The following is a 12,745-nucleotide window of genomic DNA, read 5'->3' as shown; positions in this document are numbered from 1 at the left end:
TCTCCTTCACCTTCACCATCTCCTTCACCTTCACCATCTCCTTCACCTTCACCATCTCCTTCACCTTCACCATCATTATTTCTTCTTTCCCTGTAGAATTAGTGCAGACGCGATAATCTAAGTAATTAAGCGGCGCAGGACGAGATCTGGCAATCATTGAACGCACATGGTTACACCCTCATTAATTTGTATGGCAAGCCCGACGTTCGAGACCGACGGTCGGTGCGGCTATTGTCTCAACCTTGCGCGGAGCCAACATCATCTCAAAAGCGGTTAGCGGTGAGATATATTGGGTGTGATGTCTGCTTTTTATTACTTCCAATCATTATTATTAACCATTCGTTTTCATGAGTGCGGAGAATAGTTTCTTGATCGGCTCACTTCAAGACCAACCTTCCTTCTCTTTCTCAGGAACGTCGCTTCATAGAGTTGATGGTCGACATGGTCCTCTTCCTTGCAGCTGTAGATTCCTAGAATTCCTCTGCCATCTCCTTTTCATAATCAGAACTCAAGAACGGCATACAAGACACCAAGAGGGCACCAGGGTGTCGACGCCCAATGCGTTCTGGAGGCGGTATGGGCGCATCAGCTCGAGTTTCTCCTCCTTTGAGCTAGCGTCAGCGGCCCTATCAGTCCCTCGCCATTGTCGTCTACGTATGCCTCATCGATTCTCAGGCGAATGCGAGAGCTGTCCGGCGAAAGGAACAGACCAAAGGCATGTTTCTCTCCTCGAGGAGAAGACGATATACCATTTGCCACCGACTTTCCACCATGCTGAGCGGCGTAAGGGCCGAGGTTCGAAAGACATGGCTGTCGCGTAAGTAGAGGACTTGGAATGCCAGAGCTGACGGTAACCAGGGGAGTTTGCTGCCCAGACCGGGCATGGTCCACGGAATTGCCAGGGTGTAAATCAATCAAGATGATCCAATAGACCAAGAAGGCTTGCCGGTCAATTGACGCGAATACACCTCCCCTGTCTGGCTTAGAACGCGGCTGGAACACAGTGGTGGCAAAGATAACAAAACCCCGCTGAGAAACCGGCATCACGGTGGCCCCAGCCAGTCGCCAGTGCTTTGCCAGCAAGGCTTGAATTGTTACCAACCCGGGCAAACCACCGAGGTAAACCAAGAATAGATTCTCCGAAGCCACCTACAGTTGCCGCAGCCCCAGGATGGGTTGAATCATTCTGTAGTGAATCTCCGTGCTCGTCTAGCGGTTATTGAACAACGTCGGAATCACCCCTCCAGGAATTGTGCGGAACACAAAATTCCCCCTCAATGGATTTCCCACCGACATCAAAGCCAATGGCATGAGTTCGGGTGACTAGGAACCACACGTCCCAAAATCGACAGAATCAGACTTACCGCAAGCACGAGATATGCCATCAGAACAAGCCCGGCAACTTCAAAGCCAAATCTCAAGACTCGCTTGGGTGAGCGCAGGAGCGCGTCGAACCTGCTCAGCCAACCGTGTGGCGCTTCCATAATTCAACTGGCGCGAGAGGATGCAACGGATACGGAGCTCTCGCTTTGCTGGCTAAGTGGCTCAGTCACCTAAGCTCCCTTGGATGCATGTCTCGAAAAAGGGGGAACTTTGTCTCTGCAAGTCAACATTTGAATGAGATTAAGATCAAGATACGAAGGAAGGGAGGGGTTGACCGTCGTCAAATCAGTCTGGCGGACGCCGTGCCAGTAGGTGCTCATCCCTTTGTGCGGCCAGGCCCGAAATCGGTGCCGCTCCTTCGATATGCTCGGCCACCCAGGAAGATTTTGCGCCTTTCTGGATGGTGCGTTTTTCAAAGTCCAACGAATGCGCTCGATCTCAAGGACGTCCAAACTGTCAAGTCAAACCGATGCCGCATACAGCATCGGTATGTCTCCTAACGAAAGTTGTAGTTCTTCTTGCAAGTTGCAACTTCTCCAAAGCGTGAGGCTGCGAAGGAGGCCACTTGCTGGTTGTAGACTGTAGTGGACTTGGTAAGCGGGTGTGTCCGATAACATACGGTAACAGCCTTTTCAACACCACAACAAAAGGTGAAGTCAAGCAGTAGCAGGAGAGATTGGAATGAGCGTCATCCAAGCATTTCTTCCACACTCCTCCTTCAATGCCACAACTTTCCGATCTTCCTTGAAGGATACAGGTATGGCGGTGATATCAAGGGCCAGAAGAGACAAGGTGTGCCCAGCCAAGGCTTCACCTTGGTGTTATCAGAGAATGAGAGGTTGAAGGTTGTTCTTGTCTACCTCAGAGAGCGACGGAGGCTCTCTGTATAGTTTAGAAAGTGAAGTGGTTGGGCATGTCGTGCTGGACTTTTTGACAGGTGTAAGGAGCATGTAGGGTGACGGCGCCATGTATGTAACACTCTTGGACTTTCATCTACGATAGGACACTGGACCATACGATGATTCGTAGATGAAAAGTGATCGAGTGGACAGCGAATGGGAGACAGATCAACTTCTACCCTTCTGGTGGTGGCCCCCTTCCCCCCCCCCCCTTCAGCCTCGAGCACTGGTATCCAGTGTAACACAATATCTACCCAGTACGGCATTCTCTTCGTTGCTCGATGCGGGGAAGGGGCGAAGCTTTTGGATTGCCAGGCTCACCATGCCTCGGTCTGGAGCGCCAGAGCCGTCAAGCATCCAGCCTAACTAGCCCAAGGGCCAAACAGCCCAAGAACAGCCTCACCAGCCCACGAATAGCCCCAGCCGGGATTTTCTCCGGCGCCCATATCCGACCGCCCCTGGTGCGTGCAAGGCGACTGGCGACTTGATAAACCCGTGTATCTTTCCCTGATTTGCGAAATCATATCACTCTATCTTCTGAAGTTTTGTCAATCATCAGGTCAGGTTCTGCGTGTGCTGCCGTGTGTCCGTGTGTCCGTGTGTCCGTGTGTCCGTGTGTCCTTGTGCAAAACCCGCAGCGCAGCAAGCCATGTCCAAAATGCTCAACGTCAACGAAGTCGCCCAGCACGCTTCACGAGAGTCGTGCTGGGTCATCGTCTCGGGCAAAGTCTACGATGTCACCGACTACCTACAGAAACACCCCGGCGGCCCACAGATACTGTTGCAGTATGGCGGGAAGGATGCCACGGCCATGTACGAACCCATCCATCCCCCGGGCACAATCGAACGCAATCTACCCAAAGACAAGCACTTGGGCTCTGTAGATCCAGCCACGGTATCGAGTCCGTCTTCACCTCAAGTCACTCGGGATCTCGACAAGGCGGCCAAAGTCCCACTCGCCCACTGCATGAACCTGGACGACGTCGAAAAGGCCGCCACGCGCATCATCCCTCACAGCGCCTACGTCTACTTCAGCTCCGCAGCCGACAGCCTCGGGTCTCTGACGAACAACCGGCAAGACTGGAAGAAAGTCACCCTGCGCCCGCGAGTAATGCGCAATGTCCGGCGGGTCGACATGACCCGGGTCATGCTGGGGACCAAATTTCGGCTGCCCTTCTTCATCGCCCCAGCCGCCCGGGCGAGGTTGGTGCACGAGGACGGCGAGTTGTGTCTGGCGAGGGGTGCGGCGAGACGGGGGATCCCGTACTGCCCGAGCACGTATTCGACCGTACCCCACGACGAACTGATGCAGTGCTTGACCGAGGAAAAGAAGAAGGTGCGGTTTCGCAACTTTTCGCCCGAGGACGGCGGCACCCTGTGGTTCCAGCTGTACGTCGCGCACGAGAAGAGCCGCACGCTCGAGTTAATCGCCATGGCGCGTGATCTGGGTTACAAGGCGTTGCTCATTACGGTTGACACGCCTGTGGTTGGCAAGCGCGAGGAGGACGAACGCTACCGCGCCGAGCTGGCGACCGCGAGCGGCGATAATTCCGTCTTAACGGAATGGTACAAGCCGGCCAACGAAGACGACGAAAACAGCCCTCCACTCCGGGGCCATCATTCCTCGACGTTGAACTGGGATGATTTGCCCTGGATCCGCGAGGCGTGGTGCAAGGGCAGGGCTGATGCCGGGCCGATTGGGATCAAGGGCATTCAAACAGCGGAAGACGCCGCGCTCGCGGTCGAATACGGCGTCGATGCCATCTATCTGAGCAATCACGGCGGCCGACAGTGCGATGACGCGCCATCGTCCATCCGCACTCTGCTCGAGATCAGGAAGTTTTACCCCGAGTTGATGAAGAAGACCGAGGTGTACTTGGACGGTGGAGTCAAGAGGGGTGCGGATGTGATCAAAGCCTTGTGTCTCGGGGCCAGGGGCGTCGCCCTAGGGCGACCGTTTATGTATTCTGTCGCCATGGGGGATGAGGGCGTGGCCAAGGTCATTCAGTGTAAGTTTCTGACCCTTTTCATTCTCTCAAAGAAAGAGGGGGCACTTTTCGTGTGTGTTTACCAAACCCCCCTTCCCCCCTCCTCATTGTTGACGACGCATACCCGAGGCCATAATTCGAAAGACAAACGATTTAAGGCTGACCGTCCACTTTCTACACAGTATTGTCCGAAGAGATCGAGACAACCATGCGCTGCATGGGTGTGACGTCCCTCGATCAATTGAATTCCTCCTATGTGAATACGAAGCTCTTGGAAGTGGAGATTCCAGATCGATTGGTTACAGGGCATGACGACTCGGAATATAGCGAGACCTGGGTGAGAAGCTTGAAGGCCAGGCTTTAGATGGGGTGCGGCTCGCGCGGTAGAAACGGTCAATTGTCTACGCTACATGGGCTGCAGAGGGTGCAAGAAGGAATGGGACGGTGTTGGAGACTTCTGCCTTATGGAAAGCCATATCTGAAGGGCAATATATTAGAGCTCAGAAAATGCTTAAAGTGGACTCGGGCCAGATATAAGAAGAGATAGATTGGACTCATGATTGCAGCACTCTATTCAGCTCGTCTGCTTGCCGGACATGGGACACATTGCTCCTTTGCCAGGGAACGAGGCTGGCTTCTCTCCCCAAGAGTACTAAAAAGGTGAAACGGAGTGGCGGCCAGAATGGCGTTTCAAAAGGAGTGCCAGTTGACAAATTCATTCCAAATGAACAAGACGAATCAGCAGAGGGTGAATACGTATTGCTCGTAATGTCCGCGGTCATCAAAGGCCGGTGCGATATTCTCCACCTAACCGATCAGAGCCAACAGCAACAGCAGTGTCAATCCAAAGATACCAATGTGTCCAGAAATTCTTCCACCCTCCGTTGAGAAATCGTCATGGTCAGGCCGTAATTGATTAAAAAGAAATACCGAACAGCCAAAGCGCTTCTTGCTGTCAAAAGATGCTTGTGAATGTTCATCTGTACAAACTTGTGTACACTGTCGTCATTAATATTTATTTGCCGGTATAGTCGAGCATTCCTGCAAGCCGCACTTCTTCCACAAATTTGTCTTCGTCACCAACGGACTGGAGATTCCAATGTCCTGACTGAGGTAAACGGTTGAAGGGACCCCATCCCAACATTTCCTGAATGTTTCGTTTTTTCAGATCAGCATCACCTTGTACGTCGAAGAGTTGTTGTTGGAGACTGCCCAAGATAGCCACCGCCGCGTTGACCAAGGTCCGGTCACCCTCAAAGATCCATATGTCCCAGACGCGACACAGACGGTCGACATCTAGTCCATTGGAAAAGATTGTCCGGAGCATTGGTTCGAAAACCTCCTCTCCGCGGAAACCAAGGCAACCCTGTTCCAGTGACCCAAAGAGATATTCATATAGACGCGGGAATTTGATACCCAAGATCGACACAGCGTGATTATAAGTGCGATTTGTAGTAGTCGTATCATCGGTTTGGAATGCCAACGGCACACCCCTGTTGAGACAATTGGCTAAAAGGATAAAGGCGTCTACTGGGGTCGATAGTTGCAATAAAAGTAACGCGGCGATAAGTTGGATCCCATAGATGTACCCCACGTCACTGCGGTAACATGCGTACGCTTCGCAAACGTCTATGAGATCCTGCCACAGTGGTGCCTGCCGCTGAAATAGGTTGAGCTCAGGGAAAGCCGTTTCGGCATCTCGTTCGATATCGACAAACCATCGCTCCATGCTCTTTTCATCTCGGCCAAGCTGATCGCCGGTCCGCTTCTTGATTTCTTTTGCTCGTTGCAAAGCTCTCTCGTAGCTCTGAACAGTAAGTCCCAGAGGATTTCCCACCGCTTTTTGCCAAACTTTCCCGCGAAGATTCGGACTGACGCCGCGCCAGCAAAGATTATTGACGCGTTTGTCAATGGTCGTGATATCCGTAGTCTCGTCAACATAATAATGCCAGATCCGATTCAAGGACTCTCTAGTGTCATCCTTTTCGCATTGCTGAACCTGCAGCTTTGTGCGACGCTTCTTGTCGGCTTCAATTGAGGCGGCCATCATCCGTTGGTACTCTTTCAAATGCCGCCTTTCCTCTTTCGGATCTTTCGGTGGTAACCACGATGGTCTCGTCCGTGAGAGGGTGGCCTCTTTTTCCTTGGAGATCGGCATGAAATCCAACGTGCTCTTTTGAATTGGAGGAAGCTGAATGGACGACGATCTCGACCCGCGATCCATTGAGGATTCAAGGCTGTCTCGTGATGATCCACCACGGACTCTTTCAAGTCGTTCTTGTTCCTTTACCTCAGCATGATACTCCAACGCCTCTGATATGATCCTTGCTTCCTCACTCAGATCGGCCATTGCAAGGTTCCACGATTTTGTTCTGCCGCTAAGACTGTGGTCAGCTTTGTGGGGGGACGAGGGATTTGACGTCGTAGGGGTGAGCGAGACGGATCTTGGAGGGAGTCTAGTCTTTGGTAGGCTTTGTGAATGGCGTCCTGGTCGTGGAGGTACTTCCGGGGCTGTTTTTGCGTGTTCTAGAGGTATCGGGCGCGGGCTTGGAGTTGGTTGATACCTTTCCGGGCTTCCGCGAAAGCTGGAACGGTGTGACCTTTGTCCTGCTGCATGAGGGGAAACAGGGACGTTCCACAAGCTCGCATCCTCAGGGAGCTCATCGTCAGAGTCATGGTATTCTGCCTCCAATTCTTTGACCGTTTTTCTGTGGGGCTGCCATGAGGCACGCCTAGCTTGCAGTCCCAAAGCATTTGCTGGTGACTGAGGGATAGGCTGAAGACTGCCAGCACTGAGCGAGTGGGTTGAGAAGGATGCTGGATTTCTTCGGTTTGGAGGGGAAGAAGACCTAGTTCTCATGCTGCTGGAGTCATAAAACGTCTCTGGGCTAGTGAATCCACGCTTGAACGTCGCCAGTCTCGAGCCAGCCACTCTTGGTGGTGCCGAGTCGTGACTAGATACTGATACCGAAATTTGAGTCTGTATTTGTGGGAGCGTTGGCCTCTTCCCCCCGAGACCAGAGTCTTCCGTCTTCATCAGCTCGTGTTGAGAGCCCACCGACTGCATTGAGACGTCGCGCGAGTGACAAAATCTCGGCGTTGCATTTTTATCATCTTCCAAACCAATCTCTTCAAAGTTGATTATGTCTGCCTCCAAGCCATCCGGACTCGAAAAGGTCGAGGAATAGGAGGAGGATTTTGAGGATCGAGAGCCCGACAGGTCGGGAGGTGAACCCGGAGCACTGGTAACGGTCGTCGACATCGCACCAAGGATATTATGTGTGTTCGATAAGGCAGTAAGCGAGCGGATTTCAAGGTCTGAGCCTTGCACTGACTTTAAAGAGAGATCATGGAGGTGGTAGCAACTGTGGGCGTTTCGTGAATAGGTCTCGAGGAGTTGTGCAGTTAGCGGGGCGAAGCTAATTTCCGAGGAACGAGAGGTGTCGATGACGAGGTGTTCTCGCTCAAACAATGTTATGATGTCTGCATGTCGATGCTGTGCTGGTTTTGAAGAAACGAGTGTCGGTGCATACCAGAGGCCATACTCACGGTCGAGTTCGACAATTCCAAGGTCTGCCAACTCGAGAGTCGAAGCTTGATCGCGACCAACTGGAATATCTGCCAATGGTGCTTTTGGCCCAGCCCCTGGTAAGGGTGTTGGGGCGATTGGTGGAATTGCGCAAGGTGCTGACATTGTGGAGGATGGGCATGCCGGTGGCAGGGCTCCAGCTAGGAGACTATGCCAGACATGGGGTAGAGCTGGCCGAGTTAGGGGCTCCTCCATCTGAATTGACTGGCTGGCAAGAAGTCCGACCGGGGGGCGGCCTTGCCGGAGAACTGTAGCACCGATACTGCGACCGCCACTAAGAGTGGGAAAGTTGGTGAAAGGCAAGGGTGGCTGGCAGGATTTTGTCGTGGGTTGGCAGGCATCGATTGGGGAGGTTCCAGGGATAAATCAAGTGTCCGTCATGGTCCACTGCTGGTTGGAGCGTCCGTCGCTCCTGTGGGTGCCTGTGGTGCTCGTCAGGAAATCCTGATGCAATCGAGATGATCTCTAGCCGTGCGGTCCGGGACGTCGAGAATATATGTTTTCGAAATGCCAGTCGTCGAGATGCGGTTTGAAGGTATGTTTCATGCCCCAGGAGATGCGTCGCAGGTTGGACAGGCGTCACGCTGAGACTCGTGGCTTTTGGCAAGGTAGCGCAGCGACATGCGGCTGTCGCAGGATCGGGCAAATCGGAGGGTGGATCGGATTCTGAGGCAGTGTGGCTGTTTCACGACAATCAATGCGGGTGTCTGAGATCTGAATCTGATCTGCCAGGCGTGGCCGTGTCTGGGGTTATCCTATTGCAGGTATGTAACTCGTGGCGTCGTTAGACGAGATTGAGCGAGAGGATAGGCCGCGGGGTGTGACGACAGCCGGTCGGAGTACAGAAGGTAGTGAGCTGGGTAGAAAGAAAGATGAATGAAATACTGGACAATGAATAGTGTTCACTGTTGTTGACTACGGCAGGTGGGTGAGTCGTTGTGTAAATGCGAGGTGGCTGGCGCTGGCAAGAGCAGCTCGACGAGTTTAGTGCTGGGTCATCGAGATGCCACTCGCAATCCAGAATCCAGACTGCCCCAAGCATTCCATTTGCCGTCGCCATGGGCCATGGCAGCGTAGCCCCATCCCATTGCCTATGAACTCCGTATCTACTTCGTATTCGGTATGTGTTCATCCTCCGCGCAACTCGCGGTTGACGTCTCAAAAAACATAATTGCGAAACGCGCTCTCGTTTTCTTGGAGAAGTCGTGCAATGGCCGCCTGTTCCATGTTCATCCTGGCCTGTGTGCTTTCTCGCAAGGACCTCAGCCAAATGAGCAGATCCTTGTACTGGCTCTGTTTGCACTGAAGAACCCTTTCAAATGCCGCCGCTGCAATCCAGCACATTTGCCTCCGGCTGATTTGCTTGACCTGCGGATTGTCGCCATTCTTCACACAGCAGATCTTGTTTCCTGCCGACACAAGATCTTCAATCAGGCTTCGAAGTAACTTCTGCGATGGTGGTCTTCTTGCTGCCAATCCTGTTACATATTGGTGCATCTTCATTGCTGATTCGGTGAAGTTCCCAAGCAATGTCGAGACGACTTGGCTCCGGCTGTTCAGCGACATGTCCAGCAACATCGAATGCATCTGCAGCTTGAGAGACGTCAATATTTTCCTTCTGAAGGTCATTCCTGGTCTCGAACAGCTCTCCACGGTTAGAGCATTGCTGACAAATGCATCCTTCTTCGCTCTGTCCTTTTTCAACTCCAAGGTCTCCATATTGATGCCAATTCCACAGTATGGGAAGAAGGTACTGCCGTGTACTCGTGGCGCTTTCTGACCGTTAATGGTCACATCGAAGTTGACCAGCGACTTTTCGGCGTTGACCTGGATCCCGTAGTCCTGGCCACCACTGGCCATGACTTCCAGAAATCGTCGAGCAAGCTTGTCATCTGTCGTGACCAACAAGAAATCGTCAATGAGCCGCAATAGCAAGCACGACTCCGGCGCCAAAAAGCCTAATTCATTCTGCTCGAACGCTCCGTAAAAGTAGCTGCACAGAAGACCGCTGAGAACTGAACCTTGAGGGATGCCGTCAATCTGCTTCATGTACTTTTTGCCGATCTTGACCATGCTGTCTCCCACGTGAATTCGAAGAAGTCTCAGCAACGACTCTCGACTCCATACTCTGTTATTCCCGGTGTCCGCAAACACGACATGACCCTTCTTGGATGCTATATTGGAAACTGAATTTTCCGAGAGCACAGCGCGATTATCAGCTGGGCGGGCTATACTAGCGAATCGGCGCGTTAGACCTTCTTGACCCATTTGCTGTCTAGTATCCCTCGATTTGACTTCAAGATGCTTTGTTGTCCGGTACGATGTTTCCATAAACAGGGAGTTGACCATTTGCAGCAGAGGCTCTTGTGGGATGGTGTCGAAGCACGATTTGATATCCACCTTGGCAAAAAAAAGGCGAGCTCCCAAGCGAACTGCCTTCTTGAATTCTGCCACCTTTTCATGAATATCGCCAACTGATAATAAGGCAGAGCCTAATGGCGCAGAATTGCGTCCTCGTTCAAAGTTGAGCACACTGAAGACAGGAGCAAGCAGGGTGTTGATACTGTCTCCTAGGAGTCTTTTCCCAGAATCCAGCTTCGGTTGCCTCCGCCTTAAATTCGTAATGGGTCTGACACCTTGGTCTTTAGGCAGGAGTCGAAGGTGGCTGTATCCCAAGGCACGAGATCGTAGCTTGAGCCGAGCTTCGCCGGGTCTGATGGGAGCATACATGGTCAACTTCAACGTTGCAAGGCTAGGCTCAGAGAGTTTGCGCCATATATCCTGCCGAAAGTAGAATAACCGATGGCGGTGAGTAGAACTCTCGGTAACGTAAAAGTGCGCTCGAATGACCGGTATGAGCAAAGAGTCGAAAAGATAGTAGATAAACTCGTGAAAGATCTCGAGCCGCTTTGTGAATTCGGACCTGGACATTTTCCTATGGAGGCTTTTCGGTCTCGAAAGCCATGCAATCGATGTTATGTGGATTCCTTGGACAGCTTGATGCAAGCTCATGCTCTCGAATCGGCGCATTCGAATAAATTCATCGATTTTCTTCATCATCACGCCATGATTCACTTCACCTTCTAGACCGCTCCCAAATGCGTGGCGTGGGAGCAGATGGGAGATGACAGAGCGACAAAATGCCGATACTCTAGCCACAGGAGTTGAATGTTGCAGGAATGAAGAATCACCATCATTGCCGTTGGAAACCAAGTCCGCATCCGTTTGAGGCCCCTCAGATGGTACGATCTGTGTGGCGAACAGTTCCAAGCCCCGCATAAACGAAGGTGTTTCGTCGCTCTGAACAGCACAATCTTCGCAACCCGTAGAACCAAGAGGGCAGTAATGTCTCAGAAGCTGGCTGTAGGAGCATGATCTGTGATTCTGATGAATCTTCTGCACAAGCTGCATGGGCTGGCCACGAAGGCGACGCGGAGCCCACGTCAAGGATTTCTTTCTCAGCCTGATGATTTCCTGTTCGCGGACTGTGTAGTCCTTGAACTGATGTGCCGTCTCGCTTGAATGAACCAGTGAGGTGAAAGCATTGTGTAGATTGAATTGACGTGGGAAGACGTACTTCAAAAGATGGACCGCTAGATGCTGTTGCCTTGCATCCGGCAATCTTTGCAGAATATGAGTATGGTGAAGTCCGAACTTGACCTTGCCGACGGCGTTAGACAACGGTCTAGCATATAATATGCGGTTTCTCACGAAACGTATGTTCCCGAGATTCAAGCTTTGGGTATCTCGTCTATTTGGCAAAACAGCTTCCCTTGGACGAGCGGTTTGAATCCGAGGCAGCTCGGAGATTGGAATGCCGCTCAATTGGAAATAGTTGTCCGTCCCACTCTCTATCCGTATGAAGAGGCCACAATCTAGGAGCAAACTTGAGAAAATCACCTCACCATCTACCCCCAACAAAGATATGATATCAGACCAAGGGGAGGATTTCAAAGCCATTAGATTCTCGTTAGGATGTTTTCGGACAATTCCAGGCAAAAAAGTTGCCGATTCCCCACGCTGATACTCATGATCCGGAGGTCTGCCTCTTTGGAGACCATGGCAAAGAATGTGGTGAGGTCGAACCCTTTGCGCAAAGTTATCTTTGAAGAGCGACCAAATGACGAAGTCGACTATCTGGAACAATCAATCAGGATATGGTTGACAAATAATCACCGATCTAGCGTGTGTCCTACCTCGTCTATGCAAAAAGGCTGCGCTCGGCCTGTGCAAGCGCCAGTTGCACGGGATTGGCTCTGAGTGAAGGTAGCAAAGTCGATTTTTCGCGATTCCTTGACAGAAGCCGAAGTGCCTTTGAGAACGCCAACCAGGCAGGTGTCAAGAAAGGCAGTGGCATTGCCCTTTCCAAACACTGACAGTTTTTGTCTTCGAACACGAGACGTGACAGGCAAGGCTGCCAGAAGGTAACTTCTCAGCGTGCAAACTCTTGGATAGTAGGATGACAGCACAGCATGGTGGACGGAGGACAAAAGATCCTGCTGGCGGCCGGAGTCATGATTGGCCGGTTTCTGTTGCTTTGCAGGACGATTGGACGCCGTGTCGGCAGATTTTCGTTTTCTCGCCATGAGCGCGACTGGTTACATAGGTAAGACGCGACTGTCGCAGAGAACCGAGGTGGATGGACGAATGGACGCGTTTCCAAGGATGAGCAATCTTTCTCGGCGAGGAAATTCAACCTACTTTCTCAGCAACAAGAATCACCCTGGTCGCTGCAAGAGTCAATATCGATCCTCAAGGAAATTAAATATTGACATGTGAGTAGGAGGTGTGGAGGCCTGGTGTGTTTCTCGTTCAGATCAGACGCGACAAGGACCAGGCATATATCTATATGTCGGAATAACATGATCCGGAAAGCAGCTACCGTG

General features: G+C 51.9%; 3 protein-coding genes across 3 annotated transcripts; 1 reads left to right on the top strand and 2 right to left on the bottom strand.

Annotated features, from left to right (window-relative positions):
* Window positions 1-2,931: 2,931 nt before the first annotated feature.
* Window positions 2,932-4,634, top strand: A1O5_11868 (uncharacterized protein; the record flags this gene model as incomplete). The annotated part of the gene is made up of 2 exons (XM_007752438.1): window positions 2,932-4,291; window positions 4,453-4,634. 2 exons carry the CDS (start codon window positions 2,932-2,934, stop codon window positions 4,632-4,634), a joined length of 1,542 nt encoding a protein of 513 aa, XP_007750628.1.
* Window positions 4,635-5,285: 651 nt separating this feature from the next.
* A1O5_11867 (uncharacterized protein) lies at window positions 5,286-7,964 on the bottom strand (the record flags this gene model as incomplete). Its single annotated transcript, XM_007752437.1, has 1 exon — window positions 5,286-7,964. One exon carries the CDS (start codon window positions 7,962-7,964, stop codon window positions 5,286-5,288), a length of 2,679 nt encoding a protein of 892 aa, XP_007750627.1.
* Window positions 7,965-9,017: 1,053 nt separating this feature from the next.
* Window positions 9,018-12,445, bottom strand: A1O5_11866 (uncharacterized protein; the record flags this gene model as incomplete). Its single annotated transcript, XM_007752436.1, has 2 exons — window positions 9,018-11,996; window positions 12,056-12,445. The coding sequence occupies 2 exons, from the start codon at window positions 12,443-12,445 to the stop codon at window positions 9,018-9,020; spliced, it is 3,369 nt and encodes a 1,122-aa protein (XP_007750626.1).
* Window positions 12,446-12,745: the final 300 nt, after the last annotated feature.

This window comes from Cladophialophora psammophila, assembly GCF_000585535.1.
Source record: "Cladophialophora psammophila CBS 110553 chromosome Unknown aczJe-supercont1.29, whole genome shotgun sequence".
NCBI classification, from domain to species: Eukaryota; Fungi; Ascomycota; class Eurotiomycetes; order Chaetothyriales; family Herpotrichiellaceae; genus Cladophialophora; species Cladophialophora psammophila.
Note: the sequence above shows the minus strand (reverse complement) of the source record. Positions and strands in the feature narration are given on the sequence as shown.